Source organism: Heterodontus francisci, chromosome 6 (assembly GCF_036365525.1).
Source record: "Heterodontus francisci isolate sHetFra1 chromosome 6, sHetFra1.hap1, whole genome shotgun sequence".
Taxonomy (NCBI): domain Eukaryota; kingdom Metazoa; phylum Chordata; class Chondrichthyes; order Heterodontiformes; family Heterodontidae; genus Heterodontus; species Heterodontus francisci.
The window spans coordinates 12,722,136-12,744,626 of record NC_090376.1 but is presented as its reverse complement, the minus strand read 5'-3'; the positions used below and the strand labels follow the sequence as shown (position 1 = coordinate 12,744,626).

Here is a 22,491-nt window from a genome sequence, read left to right as displayed (position 1 = left end):
GCACTGCCTACGTTCACAGTCAGCCGCGTTGATCATTGTCAATTTGTCATGCTCCATTTCTCATTACTTTCCTGAAGGAAATATTCTTCAAACAGTGCCATTCTGACAGGTGTGTTTAAGCAGCACCGACAGGAATATGGTTCGAGTGCAGCCGTTCAAGACGGAGGACCACCGCCACCTTCTCAAGGGCAACTAGGCATGGGCAACAATGCCAACCTTGCCAGCAATTTCCCAGAATTCATTTTTTAAAATGTATGATTTTACTCCATTTGCCTTCCTATCTTACCCCTTGTCTAAGGAGAACTCACTGCTATGTCACATAGGGACAGAATGCCAGCTGGTTTCACTCCCCCAGATCCGAAAAGCAAGGTAACTAAACGGCATTGCATATATTAACATTAACTAGGCTTGAAACCCTACCATCCATTATTGGCAATAAACCAAAATTTTGAAGGCTAAATTGTGGTAACCTTCACCCAAAGCAAAGTCAACAGTTTCACTCATCACGTTTCTCGTTGCTTCTCTGTCAATGTAACTGATTTCTTAGCACCACTGCCTGCTCATCATGTTGCTAGATCTGCAAGGAAATAGGGAATTTGCTTCTCTCTTCCTGATCACTGTTAAGCACCAGTACCACTCCCTTGATAAACTGTCCTTTCACAGATACTGTCACTTCTGGCTTCCTGAGGCCATCGCAGCAGTCAGGGAGCTGCCCTATCATCCATCATATTAAAAACACTTGAGTCCCAGCCATGCTACAGGAGATCCAAACACTGCCATAATCAATGCACGGGCCACTACCGGACGTTAGTTGTGGTTCAGCTTGTAGCACTCTTACCACTGAACCCAAAGATTGTGAGTTCAAGTCTGACTCCAGAGTCTTGCACACAAGATCCAGGCTGGCACTTCCAGCACAGCACTGGAGAAGTGCTGCACTGTCAAAGGTGCCATCATTCAGATGAGACATTAAACCACGACCATCTGCTCTCTCAGGTGGGTGTAATTGATCCCATGGCACCATTTAGACGAACAGCACGGAGTTATCCTCATTTCCTGGCCAATATTTATCCCTCAACCAATGTCACTACAAACAGATGATCTGGTCATTAATACATTGTTGTTTGTGGGACTTACTGTGTAGAAATTGGCTGCTGTATTTCCTACATTACAACAGAGACTACATTTCGTTGGCTGCAAAGTGCTTTGGAACATTCTGACGTGTTAAGCGCTATATAAACATAAGTCTTTTTTATTCTTTTTATTGGCATAACAGTAAGGAGAGCCTATTCACTTTTCACCAGGTCAAAAATCAAATAGTGTGAAGAACAGGACCAGGGCAAAGGAGTGGGATCATGGTTTGAGGTCTGATATTTACTGTTCATAATAAAAAAAAACTCATTGAAAGTCTCAATTAACCAGTTATTTCTTCACATTGTAAGGCACAGAATTATACTGGTCTATACCAGTGCTTATGCTCCAAATGAACCTCATCCCACCCTACTTCATATCCATCAACATATCCTATTCCTTTATCTCTCGTGCTTATCAGGCTTCTCCTTAAATGCATCTGTGTTATTCGCCTCAATTACTCCATATGGTGGCAAGTTCCACACTTTCACCACTCTGAATAAAGAAGGTTCTTCTGAATTCCTTATTGGATTTCTTAGTGACTATCTGATAGTTTTGACCTCTAATTTTGGACTCCCCCACAAGTGGAAACATCTTCTGCACATCTAACCTCTCAAATGTCTCCATAATGTTAAAGACCTCTATCAGGTCACCCCTCAGCCTTCTCTGTAGTGGAGCAGAGACCCCCAGCCTGTTAAGTCTTTCCTGATAACTATAACCTCTCAGTCCTGGTATCATCCTTGTGAACCTTTTTTGTTTGCATTTCCTCCAGTGCTTCATTTTTTTCCAATACAGAGACTAAAACAGTTCACAGTGTTCCAAGTGTGGTCTAACCAAGGTTCTATATAAGCTTAGCATAACTTTGCTGCTTTTCAGTTCTATTCTTCTCGAACTGAATTCCAATGCTTTTTGTGTCCTGTTTTAATAGCTTTGATAACCTGCTTTACTACATTCGATGATTTGTAAATTAGACCAACTCTCAGAAGTCAGGGCAGGCAGTAACTCTGAGACATTGCGCAGTTAATGGGACAACCATGTAATCATATGGCTCAACAGTGGATTAATCTGCTCTGGTGTTCACCCCTCAAAAGTACTATTCAATTCACTTAAATGTCGCACTTTTAAACACCTTGTTCACTCACTACTTGAGTCTAACTAGCGTCAATAGCTTCTAGCTCTCTGGAGATGTCCTCGTACTCTTCAAGTAATGCTGACAAGATTATTTCTTTTGCCACTGCAGGGTACTTAACAACAATAAGTGCATACTCGTTCATAAATGTATTTATGAAAAATTGGTCATTTGACCAAGAACAACAACTTGCATTTATATGGCACCTTTAACATAGACCCACCGGCCGTCCATGTCTCCGCTATAAAGACGTCTGCAAACGCGACATGAAATCGTGTGACATTGATCACAAGTCGTGGGAGTCAGTTGCCAGCATTCGCCAGGGCTGGCGGGAAGCCATAAAGACAGGGCTAAATTGTGGCGAGTCGAAGAGACTTAGTAGTTGGCAGGAAAAAAGACAGAGGCGCAAGGGGAGAGCCAACTGTGCAACAGCCCCGACAAACAAATTTCTCTGCAGCACCTGTGGAAGAGCCTGTCACTCCAGAATTGGCCTTTATAGCCACTCCAGGCGCTGCTTCACAAACGACTGACCACCTCCAGGCGCGTATCCATTGTCTCTCGAGATAAGGAGGCCCAAAGAAGAAAGAAGAAGAACATAGTAAAACATCCCAAGGCGTAATCAAACAGAATTTGTCACGGAGCAACATAAGGAGATATTAGAACAGGAGACCAAAAGCTTGGTTTTAAGGAGCATTTTAAAGGAGGGGTGAGAGATAGAGAAACGGAGAGGTTTCTATAGGGAATTCCAGAGCTTAGGGCCGAGACAACTGAATAGTGGAATGAGCAACAGGTCAGAGTTGGAGGAGCACAGAGATCTCAGAGGGTTGCTGGGCTGGAGGAGGTTACAGAGGTAGGGAGGGATGAAGCTATGGAGGGATTTGAAAGTATGGATGAGACTTATAAAATTAAGGTGTTGCACGACCTGGAGCCAATGTAAGTCAGTGAGCACAGGGGTGATGTGCAAATGGGACTTGGTGTGAGTTAGGACATGGGCAGCAGTGTTTTGATAAAGTCAAGCTTACGATGAGTGCATGGTGGGAGGCCAGCTAGGAGACCATTGGCATAGTCGAGTCTAGAGGTAGTAAAGGAATGGATGAGCAGATTAGTAGCAGATGAGGTGAGGCAGGGACGAAGTTCAGGTGATGTTACAGGCATGGAAGTATACAGTCTCAGTGAAGGAGATGGTATCAGAAGCTCAGCTCAGGGTCAAATAGGATATCAAGGTTGCAAAGAGCCTGGTGCAACCTCAGATAGTGGCCAGCTAAATGGATGGAGTCAGTGTCTAGGCAACGGAGCTTGTGGCAGGAGTGAAGATAATGGCTTTGGTCTTCCCAGTATATAATCAGACCAAATTTCTGCTCATCCTTGACTGGACGTTGGAGATGGAGTATAACAAAACAATGACAGTGGAGGGATTGAGAGAGAGGTGGTGGTGAACCAGAGCTGCGTGTAATCAGTGTGCATGTGGAACCTGACCATGTGTTTATGGATGATGTATCCGAGGGGCAGCATGTAGATGAGAAATGGGAAGGGGCCAAGGATAGATACGCATAGCGATTTGAGGCTGGTACTTATTTACTTGCTCTGTGCCACTGTCAGTCAGGGACAGCAGAGACCTTCACAGGCATTTAGTCGTCAAGCCAATGATGGGAGAGAGTAGCGTTCTTCTGGCTCTTTGACAGCATTACAGTTGCCAACTCAGGTTGAGGGCATTCCTGGAGGTTTCATCACATGACCATCTGTCTCAAACCACCCCGCCCCACACCCCCGCCATTGCGCCCTTGACTGAACACTTTGCCTTCCCACGACCAATGGGAAAGTGAACAGGTTCTTTGTTACTCGATCTGTAGCTGTTTTGCGCCCTCCCCAGTTCCAATATTTTTATAACTAGTAAATGAAAATGTTCAAAGAAAATGATTTTTTTTTTAAATCACACAATTTTGTTTCATGCCCTGACCTATTTTCTCCAGGGTTGCTCACAGCAGTGATCTGAAGATTAAGCTTCAATTCCTGGAGACTCCAGGGCAATGCTGGAAGGTTGGCAACATTTAAATAGGTTTCAAATGGTTACCTTTGATTCACATTGGGTGCAGGACCCATCAGAAAGCCCAACACCTCGACTATCCCCTTGGTGGGAAAGATTTCCTCTGGTCGCTGTATGTTCCTGACAGCGTAAACATTTCAAAGAACAAAGACTTGCATTTATATAACACCCTTTATGGCCTCATGTCGTCCCAAAGCATTTCAGAGCCTTTTAAGTTGTTTTTTTTGAAGTGTAGTCGCTGTTGTAATGTAGGAAACAAGACAGCTAATTGCACACAGTAAGATCCCACCAATAGCAATGAGGTAGCCATCAGATTATCTTCGTTGAGTGATAAATATTGGGCAGGACACTGAGGAGAACACACCTGCTCTGCTTCCAATAGTGGCCGTGGGATCTTTTCCATCCTTGCAAGAGGACAGGCAGGGCCTCAGTTTAACCTCTCATGCAAAAGATGATACCTCTGGCAGTGCAGCACTCTCTCAGAACTGCACAGGGATTGTCAGTCCAGATTATACATTCAAATATTTAGGGCTGGATTTTGTGTTGGAGGTGGGGCTCCCAGCGCCAGGCCAAAAATACAGGGGGAAAGCCCGCCTTTGCCTTTTTGTGGCCCCATCCGGATCGATCCTCTAGTCTTAGATTAGATTATTAGATTAGATTAGAGATACAGCACTGAAACAGGCCCTTCGGCCCACCGAGTCTGTGCCGAACATCAACCACCCATTTATACTAATCCTACACTAATCCCATATTCCTACCAAACATCCCCACCTGTCCCTATATTTCCCTACCACCTACCTATACTAGTGACAATTTATAATGGCCAATTTACCTATCAACCTGTAAGTCTTTTGGCTTGTGGGAGGAAACCGGAGCACCCGGAGAAAACCCACGCAGACACAGGGAGAACTTGCAAACTCCACACAGGCAGTACCCGGAATCGAACCCGGGTCCCTGGAGCTGTGAGGCTGCGGTGCTAACCACTGCGCCACTGTGCCGCTCTTGTTGAATCTTTCAGGAGCTGGGATCTCCGGCCCCTTTAAAGACAGGAATCCCACCTCCAAGAGCTCCTGGCCAATCAGAGGGCTGGCAGCTCAGCAGAATCGGCAGCGCCACTGGGAATGGTGGCCACTGCTGGTATTGCAGAGGTCTTGGACCCAGGCCCAGCGCTGGAGAACCAGATCTCAGGTAAGTGAGGCGGGGTTACCGGGGCCAGCCCAGTAGGCCCTGGTGGAGGGGGGTGTGGTGTGGTGGGGTGGTCATAAAATGCAGCGGGTCGAGGGTCCTGGGAGGTGCATTGTTTCCCAGCTGGGGCCCTCTGTGAACCACAGATTGTCCACAGAGGAGGGAACCCCCACCCCAAGCCCACAGAGCGCCATCCCCACATGCCGGAGGCCCCCCCCCCACTGGTTAGATCCCAGTGGCGGGCAGAAGAAGCTCTTAAGTGGCCGTTAATAGCTCACTTAAGGGCCTCAATTGGCCTCTGGGCGGGAAGGCCATCGTCAGCCTATTTTGCCCCCGGGAAAATCACTTGGCTCAGGACGCCAACGGACCCTCTGCGCGCCCACCCCCCTCAACGCTCCGTCACCCATCGCGATTCTATGGGCCACCCCTGCGTCTGACCCCGCCTCAGAGGGAGCCATAAAATCCAGCCCCTGGAGTGGGATTTGGACCTTCTGACTCAGAGGTGAGAGTGCAACCCACTGAGGCAAGGCTGACCCCACCATTGAGGCACCATCAGGACATTTAAAATGTTGGAAGTCTTCCTAGAACGACAAGAAGGAATCTTCCACCAAGTTGTTCTCACAGTCACTTGCTAAGTAAGAAGTTGCAGTCATATTGGGAAACTTCAATGCCAATGTGCTCTACACCGCACAAATAGTGTAACAACAGAGTTATTAATTAAAAGGCAGGCAAGGCCAGACAAGACTCAGGTAAGCCACTGGGCTCTTTTATTCTTCTGAAAGAACAACTGCAGTAAATAAAATAAATCAACCAACAGAGCTTTTTAACTGTCACTGGATAGATTACAAAAAGCTACACACTCAATAAGAAACAGCAGCTACTGTTCAAGACACTACTTACAGTCATGATGAAAGCAATCTGCTTATATCCTCAGTGCCACCACAGCCACACTAGCCCCACCAAATAGCAATGATTCAATCAGGTCTCTGTCCTAATTGTCACGAGTCTTGTGGACTAGCTGCAGATATTAATTGTTTTGGTATTGTAAATGAAGGTTGGTATTTCCTTCTCCGTGTGACAAAAAGCCAAGGAGGGTGAAAGCACTTTTACTTCATTCTGTGAGTAGGCCGTGACAAGGGAAAAATGTTATGAGAATATGTTACTGAGTTGGGGGGTTTTTTTTGCCAAAGAGGCTTCAAGGCGCCCCACTTGAATTTAAATCAAACCTACAGATACAGGAACAGGCCATTCGGTCCAGCTGGTTCATGTTGGTATTTGTGCTCCACATGAGCATCCTACTACCCTCTCCATCTCACCCAATCAGCAGATCCGTCTAAAGGAAGTGTTTGATTATGAAGGAGGCTAACAAAATGGATGCGGGCAAGTGTTGAAGTTAAGGGGAAAGGGTTTGAATACCCAGGCTGTAATTTTGAACGAGGAAAATAGCAAGAAGAAAAGTTAAAGCACAGATTTGTGAAGGGAATTTCCAAAGGAGGCTCCAAGAGGCAATTGGATGTTCTTCTGGGTGGAGGACCATGGTGAAAAGGTGGATATGATAGAGCCGATCCTTCGAAGGAAAGGGGTTGTAATCTGACTGACAGCTGCTTGCCAAAAATTGTACCTGCTGTAAACTGCTGAAAAAATCAGGGAGGAGCTAAATGGAAGGCTATCCATATATGGGTATTTGAGGCTAACAGTGCCACAGGCTGAGGATAAGTCATGCCATGATCATGTGAATGCCTCATGAGGTTGGAGGTCTATAAAGGACCCCCTTAAGTGGGGGAGGGGTAGAGCAACAGCTCAGAATCATAATAAAGAAATTTAGACAATTTTTACCAGTGTTTCACCTGCTTTCAAAGGATTGGGAGAAATATTCATCTTTTGTACTTGCTGTCTGGTTATTGCATAAAAATTGTGTACTTGATTATTAAAATTGCTTGTTGTTACCATATTGATTTGCTTGTTAAATCTGTGCACAAGTTGTTTGGGTCTGCTTATATTTTTCCCTCTTTTTAAAAACACTCACACTCTAAATTTAATCCCCTCCTGGGGAATCTGTGTTGAACAGAGTTTTTCTAACGTGAACATTAACCACAAGGACCACCTTGGTTTTCAACACTTGAAGGAATACCTACTGATGAAGTTAGACAAACACAGTCAACAGTGCTGGGGAAAGGAGAACCGGCTCAATCAAAATTGACTTCTCCCCTCCCTTTGCTTCCCATTTTCCTTTTTTTAAAACCCGGCAACTTACCATCCTCAGTCGGGACGTAGACATTCAGATAAAGGCAGTCTTCACTTTGATCCTGAATGTAAGTTGCCACGATATCCAAATTGGAGGTAAACCAAACGGGCAACATGACGTCGGGCAAAATCCCGTGAATGTTTTGGGGGCAGACCGGGGCGAAGTGCGTAGCATTCCTGATACCGGTCCAGGAGGATGGAGACTCCGGATGCTGGAATCGCCTCTCGCCAGTAGGAGCTGAGGCATAAGGTATTCCAAGGTATTGGTCCACGGGTCCCAGGATCTCATTGGGAAGCGGTGTTCTGACCCCTCTTAGCTTCCCGTAGTTTGTGGTGACGATGGGGTAGTTTTCCTGGCAGGTGAGGAGGCCGATCCGCATGGCAAGGCTCATTATCCAAAGCAGGACATTTAGATTCAAGGTGGGGGCAAGAATAAAAGAGAGCCATGGTATTCCATTTGAGCTGGACATTGTTTATGATCCAAAGCAGGCATGCAATCTTCCAGAAGCGTGAAAAGCAGCCTGGTTTCAGGCTTGGAGATAATGTTGATTGTTACCTGTTGTGACTGGACTCAGATCCAGAGGATCCATTTAAAACTGAGGAGAACCAACTGATTGGATCAGGCCCTGATATTATCCATCTGAGTCCACAATTACCATCTTGCAAACAGAGTAGCTCCTCCTAATAGACTGGAATGAAGACAAGGTGTTCTCGTTGAACAATGAAGTCCTTCTGCCGAGGCGATTAGGAGGATTGGCCAACCTGGAGAGCTGGAAAAGGAAGATGATAATTCAAGTTCATGTTTCAATAGAGAGATAACCAAATGGAAAATACCACACGGTCAATAAAACACATACATGATAGTACTGAAGAAGATGCACAGGGCAAAAAAGTAACATTGGGGTTGATTTTTAACTTGTCGTCCTGGTATAATTACATGGAATGACATGGAATCTACAACACAGAAACAGTTCACTTGCCCCAGTTGATTTATACTTTACATAAGCCAGCTCCCACCTTACTTCATTTAACTAAGCAGCATATCCTTCTATTCCTTTCTCCCTCATGTCTATCTGGCTTCCCCTTAAATGTCTTCCCTATGTCTACCCAATCAAACCTCTTCATAATTTTAATGACCACTATCAGGTCAATATTAGGTCTTCTTTCTAAAGAAAAGTGCCTAGTCTGATCTAATTCATTAGAATTAATTATAATTAAAATAATTGATAATTTAAAATTGTTAAATGCATTATATAAATGTAAGTTGGTGTTCTTATTCAGTCTTTCCTAATAGTTATAACCTCTCGGTTTTGATATTATCTTTGTAAATCTTTTTTGCAACTTCTCCAGTGCCTCTATATCCCTTTCATAATATGGAGACCAGATGAGCACACAATAATCTAAATGTGGTCCAACCAAGGTTCTATAGAAGTTTAACATAATACCTGCACTTTTCAATTCTATTCCTATAGGAGTGAATTCCAATGCTTTGCACTCACAAAAACATAAAGCAGAGCAGAAGGCATAGCAAAATGTTCTGAGACGCTTCACAAGAGCATTCTTAATCAAAATTTGATACCGAGCAGCCGAAGGATATATCAAGATAGATAGCCAAAGATTTGTCCAAATAGGTAGTTTTAAGGAGGACTTAAAGGGAGGAGAGAGAGGTATAGAGGTGGAACGGTTTAGCGAGGGAATTCCAGAGCTTAGGGCTTTGGCAGTTGAAGGCACGGCTGCCAATTCTGGAGCAAAGGAAATCGGGAATGAACATGATGCCAGAATTGGAGGCGCGCAGATATCTCAGTGGATTGTAGGGCTGAAGGGGTTTACAGAGATATGGGATGGTGAGGGAGGGGGCAAGGCCATAGAGAGATCTGGAAGCAGAGTAAGAAATGTAAAAATGAAGTGGTGTTGGACTGGAGTCAATGTAGATCAGCGAGCACAAGGGCAGTAGGTGAACAGGACTTCATGTGAGTTAGGATACAGGGAGCAGAGTTTTGGATGAGCACAAGTTTAGTAGGGTGGAAGATGGGAGACTGGCCAGGAGAGCATTGGAATTGTCAAGTCTGGAGATAACAAAGGTATGGAAGAGGGTTTCAGCAGCAGATGAATTGAGGCAGAGCCAGTTGAGCAATGTTACGGAGGTGGAAGTAGGCAGTGTTGCTGATGGATCTAATTTTGGGTATATATATATATATACACATGATAATATCCTATATAAACCCAAAAACCTTAGCTAGTCCTTTTTCCCTCTCTCTATCCCAAGAGTAGAGTCCATTAGGAGCACATGAACAGCCACCTCCACTATGGTCAACTAATTCAATAGAGCCCAAGGATCACACCCAGGGCCTTCTCAGTCTGTATGCCCCACATCACACTCATCCTCAGGTCCCCACTTGCATTCTCGCCAAAATATCTACACAAGCTAACTTTGGAACATTCAGAAAAACATCAGAATATTGTACAATATAACTTACTGTCCAGTAAGGGATAATATGGGCTGTCCTTAGTCATAGTGTCCAACTATTATCTGACTCACTTAATTGTTCTGAATGTGCTTGAAACTCTCTGATTATCAATCACACATGCAACAATTACTACCCATTATCCCTTATCCAATATAGTCATCCTTCAGGATGTGTGTCCTCTCAATAATCCATCTGTCCATCTTTTCTGTAAATCTTGTATTTATGCGCATCTATTTCTTCACTCTTCTATTTGCCTCTCCAGCCCTCTTTTTATAATGCCTTTGTGCATGTTTTACTCCTTTGGATCAATATCTATCTATTTATACCTACCTATCTAATCTGTTGCCAAGTAACCACATTTTATGCCGCCACTTCATTTCACAATTTTATAGCCATGCTTCCATGTAACTGATGTGCTTTATTCCACTCCCAGCTTTCAGACCCGTGCAGTGTGGTTTCTCATTGTGGCTACACTCATTGGCGCTGAGAAGAATGAGACTTCAATCTTATTGAAACATACAAGATTCTGAGGGGGCTTGACAGGGTAGGTGCTGAGAGGGTGTTTCCCCTTGTGGGGGAATCTAGAACTAGGGGGCACAGTTCCAGAATAAGGGGTCTCATTTAAGATAAAGATGAGGAGGGATTTCTTCTCTCAGAGGGTCATTAATCTTTGGAATTCTGTACCCCAGAGAGTAGTGTAGGCTGGGTCATTGAATATAGGTTCCTATTTCATATGATCTCGACGGAGAATTCCAATATATTTTGTGGTGCATTTTAATTGACTGATGCTGTGGTTGTTCCCTCAGTCTGATACCATTCCAGCCAGATGAAAGAAAGAAAGAGAGAGAGAGAAGAAAAATGAAAAAGTATGAAGGCTCACTGTGGTTCCTGGGATGAGGGGATTGTCATATGAGGAGAGATTGAGTAGACTAGGCTTATATTCTCTAAAGCTTAAAAGAATTGAGAGGTGATCTCAATGAAACATATAAATTGCTTTAAGGAACTTAACAGGGTAGTTGCTGAGAGGAGGTTTCCCCAGGCTGAGGCACAGTCTCATGATAAGGAATTTAGGACTGAGATGAGGAGGAATTTCTTCACTCAAAGGGTTGTGGATGTTTGGAGTTCTCTACCCCAAAGGCTGCGGTTACTCAATCATTGAGTATACTCAAGGTCGAGATCAATATGTTTTTGGATAGTGTCTTGCAGACCCCCACCTGCCAAGAATGAGGCATATTAATTTTGTCATAGGAGCATTGATTTTAAACTGTTGCTGGAGTGAAGAAAGGACTTGTTAAAAAAAAAAATCACCAGACACTTGGCTGGAAAAATATTTGCATTCTAACAGACTGTGCTTAGAGAGACAAAGGACTATTCCCTGGTCTACTTAACCCAAAATGGACTTTGATCAATAGACATTTAAGGTGAGGAAGCTAACATTCCAGAATGACTGCTAAAATGGCAGAATCCACAAACAGAAGTAGTCAAATCAGCTAGTCACATGACTAACCTGCTGGGCAACCTGGGGATTTTTGAATTGTGCCACAGAGAAAGGCAGAAAGCAGTTGGAACTGAAGGTAGAGCAAGGAAGCCTCTCTCTCTCTCTTTTTCACTTTCTCCCAAACCACCAGACCCACGGAAGATATGTAAACCTCAAGAGAGAAAAGACTCCAACCTTGAAACAAGTTAAAGCCTGCACTTGGCCCCAACGAATTGCAAGTCTGACCGACAACCAAAGACTTCACAGCAAACTCAAAGGACAGTAAAATAGAAACCCAACTATTGCCTCAAACCTTTCCCCTTTATTCTTTTCTACTTTTCTGTCTCTACCTGCGTGTGTGTTTATCACATATGCCTGCTAGCGTGGTCGCGTCGCATATTCGTAGCCGGTAACCGGATTAGAGTTTAAGATTAATAAACTTCTACCTTCCTTGTTTAAAATCTAAGAAAACCTGTCTGAATTGATTTCTTTGCCTTAAAATTAGAGCGGTGAGCAAGGATTCACTGAGGGGAAGCTAAAAACACGGCATTTTAAAATTAAACCCTGTTACAGTTAAACCTGGCGAAGGCTGAGAGGGAACCCCTAGACCCCTTCTCACCTGGTCTTAACAATAGTAAGGGAATCAAGGGATCTGGGGATTATAGTATACGGTTCTGAAAGGGTTAATGTTGAGAAAGTGTAAAGAATACCTCCTGCCATGATGATGTAAGAGATCACATGTGAGAGACACTTGAAGAGAGATGTAACATGGCTTCAGAGGGGTCGCACAGACTGGTGTGAAGCTGTACATAGTAATATGTAATAAAGGTTAATGATCTAATTACTCCAGACTAAAGAATCACTCTAAGCTAGACTAAGGTGGCAGTATACCAAACAAGCATACAACAGGGATAGTGCAGGAAGGTGGAGTTGAATTAGAAGATTATCCATAATCTTATTGAATGGCGGAGCAGGCTGGAGGGGCCGAATGGCCTATTCCAGCTCCTATTTCTTACGTTCTTACGAAAGAAAGAGGGAAAAGAAATGAATAAATGAAGAGAGAAAAGGAAAGAGAAAGGAATAAAGGGAGAAAGAATTGAAGTAATGGAGAGAAAGGAGAAAATAGGAGCACAGAGAGATAGAAAGGAATAGAGGAAATGAAATTTTAAAAGAAACAATGAAAGAAATTAAGCTGGAGAGAAAAAAAAAGAGAAACAGATGAGAAAGAGAAAAATATGTGAAAGAGAGGAGAGAACAGGAAAGTACAGAAAGGAAAGAGAGAGGCGTGTTTATAGAAGTTGCTTTAAGTACCAGCCATAAGGAAAAGATGCCATTAGATGATGGAAGCTTTGGCCATTTATTAAGGTTTTCCTCCACTAACAGTGCTGCTGCAGAGATTGGGATGGATTGATTACTGCATTCCCCCATCGATTTGTGCAGCACTATGTGAGCAGGCCAGCCCTGCTTCCTCTCTCTCTCTCTGAATGGGTTCCCTCAGATGCTGCAAAGACCAGAGTGAAAAGGGCTGGGCCGTCTGATAGAATTTTTATGGCCAGCGATTAAATAAAATGGAAATTAAAATTGAAAATCTTGCATCTCTAAAGACATATGAGATTGAAAGTGATGCAGAGCCATCTAAATTGGACAGGAATGATTAGAATTCAAATGTAGCAATGCAATTGCAAGCCGTGGATATATGAGTCAGTTTTACTTAGTGTAGACTAAGGTCTTCAGTCAGTTGTTTCACCTCCAGACCACAGTAAAGGTATACCAGTTAATTGTGAAACATTTTGGGAATTTTACATATCCCCTTCAGCAGTACGTGCCCCTCAGTACGAGACAGCATCAAGCTTCTGAGAAAAATGTGCCTTACTTGCAGTGTTCATATGAATGGGACTTAAAGGGAAATGGATGCCTCTTGCAAAGTCACCAGGACAGTGTTCTCCTTGAGGTAGGTGTGACTGGTGATGTGCTGACAGATTCGCATCTCCAACTGCAGCACCGCATCATCTCACTGCTGCTCGGACTGCATTCCACTTCATTACTAGCTCTCCGAGACCTTGGCAAACCACTTTGATTGAGAGCCTTGACCGTGAGCATCAGTATTTTATTTTGAGAGGATCGGCCACTAACGCTTACCACCTTTACCCAATGACTCAGCACATGCACATCCAGCAAAGATCACTGATCTAGCAGGCAGAGGTTTTGGCCAAGGGAACTGAGACCAAGTGTTGCTAATTGGCTACAATCCTGTGATTATCTAATCACCAAAAGGCCATTATTGTACTCAGGAGGCAAAGCGGGAATTTGATGTGAAGCAAGCTGATCATTGAACTAGTTTTTTTTGAAAAGAGAGAGAGGCATTGAGGTGACCCAATTAGAAGTTTCAAGATTGTGACGGGAGCTGCCACAAAGGGATCCAGGCAAATTGGCCACTGCTTTGAAGTGCTGGAATGTGGGGAAACAGAACTCAAATATGAGTAAGTTGGGATGAAGAAGAGAAGCCAGTGGAAATTTTTCACCCAAAGATCTGTGGAATAAGTTGAGATGGGACAGAGCAAACTGGCTTTAAGAGACAACTAAATAAGTGCACTTCTGAAGAGGGAAAGGAGTCAGGGGCATAGCGAGCCGCTAGGTAGGTGAGCTGATCTATGACAAAGGGATTAGTATGTCGAGGCCAAATGTCTTTTTCCCTCTTTCCAACAATTACTTTGTGATGGATCTTAGCTGTGCCACTGTATAGAGTAGATAGGGAGAAACTGTATTTACTGGCAGGAGGTGGGTAATCGGAGCACACAGATTTAATATAGCCAGTAAAAGAACCAAAGGGGGAGGTAGTGGAGATCTCTTTTAATGCAATGATTTGTTATGATTTGGAATGCACTGCATGGAAGAGTGGTGGAAGCAGATTCAATAGTAACTTTCAAAAAGGAATGGGCTATATTCCTAAAAGGAAAGATTTTTGAGGCTATGGGGACAGAGCAGGGAAGGCGGGCTAATTGCTCGGCTCTTTCAAAGAGGCTACATGGACACAATGGGCCAAATAGCCTCATTCTGTGATGCGTCATTCTCTGATACTGGTGGGTACAGGTCTATCACTAACAAGAAATTAAAAAAGGATGTTAGCACAGCATTAAATAGCATTACCCTAAGTGTGATCCATCTTATAGTTTATTGGTACCAATGAGATTGGTGAGAATATAGAACATAGAACATAGAACATACAGCACAGAACAGGCCCTTCGGCCCACAATGTTGTGCCGATCCTTTGTCCTCTGTCAAGGACAATTTAATCTATACCCCATCATTCTCCTTTATCCATATACCTATCCAAAAGCCTTTTGAAAGGCCCTAAAGTTTCTGACTCAACAACTTCCCCGGGCAAGGCATTCCATGCCTCGACCACTCTCTGGGTAAAGAACCTTCCCCTGACATCCCCCTTATATCTCCCACCCTTCACCTTAAATTTATGACCCCTTGTAACGCTTTGCTCCACCCGGGGAAAAAGTTTCTGACTGTCTACCCTATCTATTCCCCTGATCATCTTATAAACCTCTATCATGTCACCCCTCATCCTTCTCCGTTCTAATGAGAAGAGGCCTAGAATGTTCAGCCTTTCCTCGTAAGACTTATTCTCCATTCCAGGCAACATCCTGGTAAATCTCCTCTGCACCCTCTCCAAGGCTTCCACATCCTTCCTAAAATGAGGCGACCAGAACTGCACACAGTACTCCAAATGAGGCCTTACCAAGGTCCTGTACAGCTGCATCATCACCTCACGGCTCTTAAATTCAATCCCTCTGCTAATGAACGCTAACACCCCATATGCCTTCTTCACAGCCCTATCCACTTGAGTTGCAACTTTCAATGATCTATGCACATAGACCCCAAGGTCTCTCTGCTCCTCCACATGCCCAAGAACCCTACCGTTAACCCAGTATTTTGCATTCATGTTTGTCCTTCCAAAATGGACGACCTCACACTTTTCAGGGTTAAACTCCATCTGCCACTTTTCAGCCCAGCACTGCAACCTATCCAAGTCCCTTTGCAGACGACAATAGCCCTCCTCGGTATCCACAACTCCACCAACCTTTGTATCATCTGCAAATTTACTGACCCACCCTTCGACTTCCTCATCCAAGTCGTTAATAAAAATCACAAACAGGAGAGGACCCAGAACTGATCCCTGCGGCACGCCACTGGTAACTGGGCTCCAGGCTGAGTATTTACCATCTAAGACCACTCTCTGCCTTCTATCAGTTAGCCAATTCTTAATCCAACTGGCCACAGAATCAATCGGATTTGATAATATCTGTAACTTGCTTTGTTGATCCTGACCTATTTGTGACTTAGTCTGCCTCACTTGTTGAGATATTTAGGTATCAGCTTTGGCTAGTTGGTGACCATCTCACGTCATTAGATAGAAGGTTGTGGGTTTAAGTCCCCAATCTAGAGCTGATATTCCAGTGCTGGACTGTCAGAGGTGCTGTCTTTCAAACAAAATGTTAAATGAAGGCCCTGTCTGATCAATTATACCTGCTTCTGTCAGACTAGTGAGTTAGCCACAAAGAGATATTACCCTTCACCCACTCACTCCCCTCCTGGCCTAGCTGTGTTCAGTAATCAGAGAAGCTCTTGTATCAGGACCTATGATAAGACACTAAGTGTCTTATTAATGCTTTAAGGTGTTAATCTTGCCTAAGTGTGTAGTCATCTTGATCCTGAGTCAGAAGGTTGTGAGGTCAAATCCCACTCCAGGGGCTTAAGCACAAAATCTAGGCTGACAGTGCAGTAATGAGGGAGTGCTACACTGTCAAAGGTGCTACGTTTTGGATGAGACATTAAACCATCTGTCCTATCCCATAGCCGAATTTTGAAGAAGCGCAGGGGAATTCTCTCCAGGGACCTGGTTAGTATTTATCTCTGGACCAACATCACTCAACATCATGATAATATATTTTTCGGTCACTATCTCATTGGTATTCATGGGATCTTGCTGTGTGCAAATTGACTGTTGCATATCCTTCATTACAACACTTCAAAAGTACTTCATTGGCTGCATATTGCTTTGGGATATCCTGAGGTTGTGAAAGGGGCTATATAAATGCAAGTCTTTCTTTCTTTAAACACAACCTCCAAGTTCCAACAAGTGCCATTAAATAGGTTAATATGATGCACAATCGTGATTCAACAGCAGCAATTTGCATTTATATAGCACCATTCATGCAGTAAAATGCCCCTAAGCACGTCACAGGATGTAATCAGTCAAAAACGTCGACACTCAGCCAAAGAAGAATAGGACAGGTGATGAAAAGGTTGGTCAAAGAGGTAGCTTTTAAGGATTGCCTTAAAGGACAGCGAGGTAAAAAGTCAGAAAGGTTTAGTGAGGGAATGCCAGAGCTTAGGGCCCAGGCAGCTGAAGACACAGACACCACTGATTAAAATTGGGGATGCCAGAATTGGAGGCTGCAGGAGGTTACAGAGATAGGAAGAGATGTTGGAGGGCTTTGAACACAAGGTTAAAAGGAGCCAATGAAGGTCAGCAAGCACAGGTTGATGGTTGAACAGGACTTGGATGCAAGTTAGATTGCAGGCAGCAGAACTTTGGATAAGCTCATGTTTATGTTAAAGTGGAAAATGGGAGGCTGACCAGGAGAACATTGGAATCGTGGTTCTGGAGGCAACCAAAGAATGGATGAAGTTCTGATTCAATAATCATTAACTAAATATGGGAACTGTTTTAGTCTTTTTCATGGAATCGGAGTGTCGCTGACAAGCCCAGCATTTGTTGCCTATCCCTAATTGCCCTTTATACGGTGAGACATATGAACAGGAGGAGGCTATTTAGCCCCTCGAGTTTGTTCTGTCATTCAATGAGATTGTGGCTGACCTGTGACCTAACTGCATAAACCCACTTTTGTCCCATTTCCCTTAACACCTTTGGATAAAAAAAAATCTATCAATCTCGGATTTAAAATCAACAATCAATCTAGTATCAACTGCCGTTTGTGGAAGAGTGTTCCAAATATCTACCACCCTTTGTGTGTAGAAGCGTTTCTTAATTTCACTCCTGAAAGGTCTGGCTCCAATTTTTAGTCTGATCCCAGACTTCCCAACCAGCAGAAATAGTTTTTCTCTCAATCTAACCCCTTAATTGTTTGAAAACTGAATCAAATCACCCTTTAACCTCCTAAATTCCAGGGAATGCAACCCTAGTATGTATAATCTCTTCTTAATTTAACCCTCAGAGATACCATTCTAGTTTAGGGCGGCACAGTGGTTAGCACCGCAGCCTCACAACTCCAGGGACCCGGGTTCGATTCTGGGTACTGCCTTTGCAGAGTTTGCAAGTTCTCCCTGTGACTGTGGGTTTTCGCCGGGTGCTCCGATTTCCTCCCACAGCCAAAGACTTGCAGGTTGATAGGTAAATTGTTCATTATAAATTGCCCCTAGTATAGGTAGGTGGTAGGGGAATTGAAGGAAGGTGGGGATGTGGTAGGAATATGGGATTAGTATAAATGGGTGGTTGATGGTCGGCACAGACTTGGTGGGCCGAAGGGCCTATTTCAGTGCTGTGTCTCTAAAACTAAAAAAAAATAAACCGATGCTGCACTCCCTCTAAAGCCAATATCTCCTTACTAGTGTCTATAAGGAGGAAAACAAGCTATTACTAGTAATCCAACCATTGTGATCTTGTTAAACACCAATTGATAGGCGGTTGACGAGCAGAGAGACAGCATGAAGAGGCCAAGGGCTCAATTCAAAGGTTTGAGAGCCTTGAATCACCGTTGGCCCAGAGCACCGGGGCGGGTAATGAACTCTGATTAAGAAAAACCATAGACCCACGGATAATAACCCAAAAAAACACAGGTTCACCCCCAACTTCCCTTTCATTGCCTGTTTTTTAAATCATGGTTTAATTAACTAATTAATGACATTTGCGGGAAGACGTTTATAAATTTCTGTTACGAACGTTCCAACAATTATTTTGTTTGGTTAATCCCTTGTCTGTAAAAGTCTCCTTTAAACCTCAAAACGGATGTCAATTTCATGCGATTCCTTCACGCTGAAAATGTGACAAAAAATGTTGGATTTGAAAGAATTGTTTGGCTGGAAAATCCTACCCCACAAATCCATCCAATAATATTAGGCTTCCTCTGTTAACTGGGATTACATTCACCAGACTGCAACATTTTAGCCTCCTGTTATTGACTGATGCAATTTAGATGGAGAGTAAAAAAAAGTACAAGGTTTCACCTGAAACTATGCTATTCTAGAGGAATTAAACAATTGATATTTGGTGATTGGGGGGGGGGGGACAGAATATGCTAGTTCTTCGTGTGAAGACACATTTTAATTCTCTTTCCCTCTCTATTAATATGCACGAGGGACTCACTGGAGAAACCTGCCTCTTAATTTCCTTTAAGCATAAACCCATGTTCTACAAATCCTAAACATGGGAAAAGACCCACACAAGGGGAGGCCGAATCCAAGTGTCGGTGCTGCCCCCTCGTGGAACACCGCGCAACATCAAAGCAAAAATAACATTTTACAAGTGCATCTGACACTTTCAGAAGCAGAAAAAAAAACCTTTGTATCGTTAAATATGGAAAAGCCTTTAATTATGTGAGCAGCTTTGCTCTACTTTTTTTATCCGTCTCTCTACACCTCGCGTTTTGCATACTGGTTACGCTTCTTTGCAATTTACCAGGGAGCATATGTGTTGCATTTAGTTAACTGTGTGTGTATATATATATATAATCACTGAGATCCCGCCACCGAGGCTAACGCATTCCTGCAGCTGCGGGAAGCTCTGACTGACTAATATTGTTCATTTATGTTTGCAGGAGGTTGCAGAACGTCTACTAAATTAACAATAAAATAATGTGAATTTCAGTAAAACTTCCCTCAAACTGAGAACATTACGGGACTGGTTTGCTAAAAGATGAACTCTCTTTCTTGGGAATGAGTTCATGCATTCTGACTTGTCTTGGCCAGGTTTGATTCAGCTTGCCTCCTTGTCTCTAATCCATTTTGCCCCAAAGATGGACAGGGCTCAGAGACTTGTCAGTCGGTCTATTTATTAGGGCACTGGGTGATGTTTTACATCAGAATCCAGGTTTATTCATTCTAGGATCTCCTCTCCTCCCACCGTCTCCGGCCAAAAACCGACAGCTTATTTCTGTGCCACTTCTAAGTGCAGTAGTTTGATCTGCACAAAAGCAAGCATCGCTGGGTGAAGTTTGAACAGTTCACCTGCAATGGCCAACGCTTTTAAAACACAAATAAAATGTCACCATTCAAAGTAACATTCGGGCCCGAATTCCCAATGTCCGTCGCTTGTTTCATTTTCAAGCAGTTTTGCTCCAATGAAAACAATTTTAATGGATCCTCTCGTGCCGGGATGCCGCAGTGGTTCGGGGGCAAATTGTGCGGATTTGGAGAAAGTATTTCGGGAAAGAATCAGCGAGGAAGAGAGGAAGCCACAGAGAGACATGGAGACTTGGAAAGAAAGAGGGAGAGCGAGAGACAGGGGAAAAACAGAGATGGAGACAAGCATAGGGAGAGAGGCAGATAGACGGAGAGAGTCGGAGAGAGAGAGAGGCAGATGGACGGAGAGAGGCAGATAGTAGGGAGTCAGAGAGAGAGAGACAGATACAAAGAGGGAGAGAGTCAGAGAGACAGATAGAGGGAGAGTCAGAAAAAATAGACGGATAGACAGAGGGAGAGAGACAGAGAGTCAGAGACAGGGATAGAGACGTAGAGTCAGACAAGGACATAGGGAGAGAGACAGATAAAGGGAAAAGTAAGAGAGAGAGCGAGAGAGTCAGAGATAGGTAGGGAGAGAGGCAGAGAGACTGCGAGAGAGTGACAGAATTCCAGAGACACACAGAGACAGGATTCTGTATAACCCACTAGCAGAAGTGAATTTCCATTCTGTATACACTGAAATACAGTGTCCAGAATGAGTGTTTTAGCGACACTGTCTTCAGACAGGCACCATTCTCGAGGAATGGGATGGGGGATAGTTTATCACCCAGCTCTGTTCTCAGACCCCAATTTACAGTATCGAGGTGGATCAGACTGGGGGGAGGAAGAGAGGGGGGAGAATAAAATCTAACATACATTTTAAAAAATCCAGTCCCAAATCACAGATTGCAGCTAAATTTATCGATCCTGTAATATATTGAGCGAGGCAAATCGGCAATAATAATGAAATAATTACAATCACTTCACGGAAGAAAAAAAAAACAGGTTTCAGCCACCAACTATGTGACGAGTGTTCTCCCTCCCTCTGTCTATCCAGTATTTTTAACATTAGTATATTTTCTACATCCACACAGATGCACAGTCCCGTTACCTCCTCAGCTGCAAGTCTCCTTTGCTATATACAGTTTTAAATTAATTATGAATTCGAAGATTGAAAACAGGCACCTTTTTTTAAAAAAAATGTAAAACTGCATTTGAAAATAAGTCACCGAGCAAAGGACATCTGCCAGACCCTGGATCTCTGGCTGACTGTCTGCTGAATACAAATCCCGCTCTCTCCCAAGCTCCATCAACATGAACTGAATCGCTGCAACACTTACCTCGCCCGGGACAGCTGCCGCAAGCTCAGTCAGATTTTGTGTTTATCTAAGGTCTTTGGTTAGACGCCTGTTTGTGTTTTTTTTTCTCTCTCTCTGTTGACTTTTTCGCCCCCAAGTCTTCCAAAACATCAGAGCAAAAAAGATAAATTAAACCATACGCGTAGAAGCATCCAGTTATAGTCCAGATTGTGTTCAAGGAAAACTGCCCTTTTCTGAGATATAGTTCCAGTCTCCCCTCTCTCTCTCGATGTTCAGCACCAGTTTTCTTGCTTGTTTTTTTTTCCCCCCTCCGGATCCAAGATGAAATGTATTCTGGAATTGACTGCGCTGGCTGGATGAAGACGCTGACAGTCCCCTCCTCCTCGCTGGAACTGCTCCTGATATTAACCTTGAAATGGACACGGCCGAAGCTCTGGTCAGTTGCACAGAGACACACACACACACACACACACAGTCAGGAAAGAGTGTGGAGGAAGGCACAACGGAGAAGTGTGTGTGTGAGTATGTGTGTGTGTGTGTGTAGTTAGCGCTTTAACCCCTATGTCTGCCTGGTGCACCGATGGAGAGACACGCGCAGAGAGAAGATTAAGTGGGACACAGGTAGCTGGAAGGGACGAGGCTGGCAGCCAAGAGCACATTCCTCTCTCTCCCTCCCCGCTCTCTGCCATTGGACTAGTGCAAGGAGAAATTTACAAACACGCCAGCCAATAGATGGTCTCCTTCCTGCTGCCCGATCAGTCCTGAAAGTCTTTGAGAGAGGATTCAGCAACAACCTGCCATCTACACTCTTGTGGCTGTATCATCCATCTGGCCAGCCAGACATTTATCTCACTCATTCATTCACTCTATATCTATCCATCCATTTCTCTATCTACCTATCTATCTCTATCTTTCTATCAATGTATCTTTCCATCTCTCTATTTATATCTCTCTATCTCTCGATCCTTCTATCTCTCTATCTTTATTTATCTATCAATAAATCTACCTACTTATCTATTTCTATCCTTTTATCTTGCTATCCATCTCTCTAACATTCTCTCTATTAACCTATCTCTAACTTTTTCTCTGTCAAGATATTTTATCTATCTCTCTATCTTTCTATCTATATCTATCTCCCTCAGTCAACATATTATCTATTAATCTCAATATATCTCTATTATTTATCCATCTCTATTAGCTCTCTATATTATCTATTTGGCAGTCTATATTTCAATTTTATCCCTCCC

General features: G+C 43.6%; 1 protein-coding gene across 1 annotated transcript in view; it reads right to left on the bottom strand.

Moving 5' to 3' along the window:
* nlgn4xa (neuroligin 4 X-linked a) overlaps nucleotides 1–21,546 on the bottom strand; it is a 226,631-nt gene extending 205,085 nt beyond the window's left edge. The window contains exons 1-2 of the mRNA XM_068033142.1: nucleotides 21,266–21,546; nucleotides 7,741–8,500 (exon numbers count right to left, since the gene is read on the bottom strand). Coding sequence (XP_067889243.1) covers nucleotides 7,741–8,200 — 460 coding nt within the window. The 5' untranslated portion in view covers nucleotides 8,201–8,500; nucleotides 21,266–21,546. The remainder of the gene's footprint in view (nucleotides 1–7,740; nucleotides 8,501–21,265) is intronic.
* Between the last annotated feature and the right edge of the window lie 945 nt (nucleotides 21,547–22,491).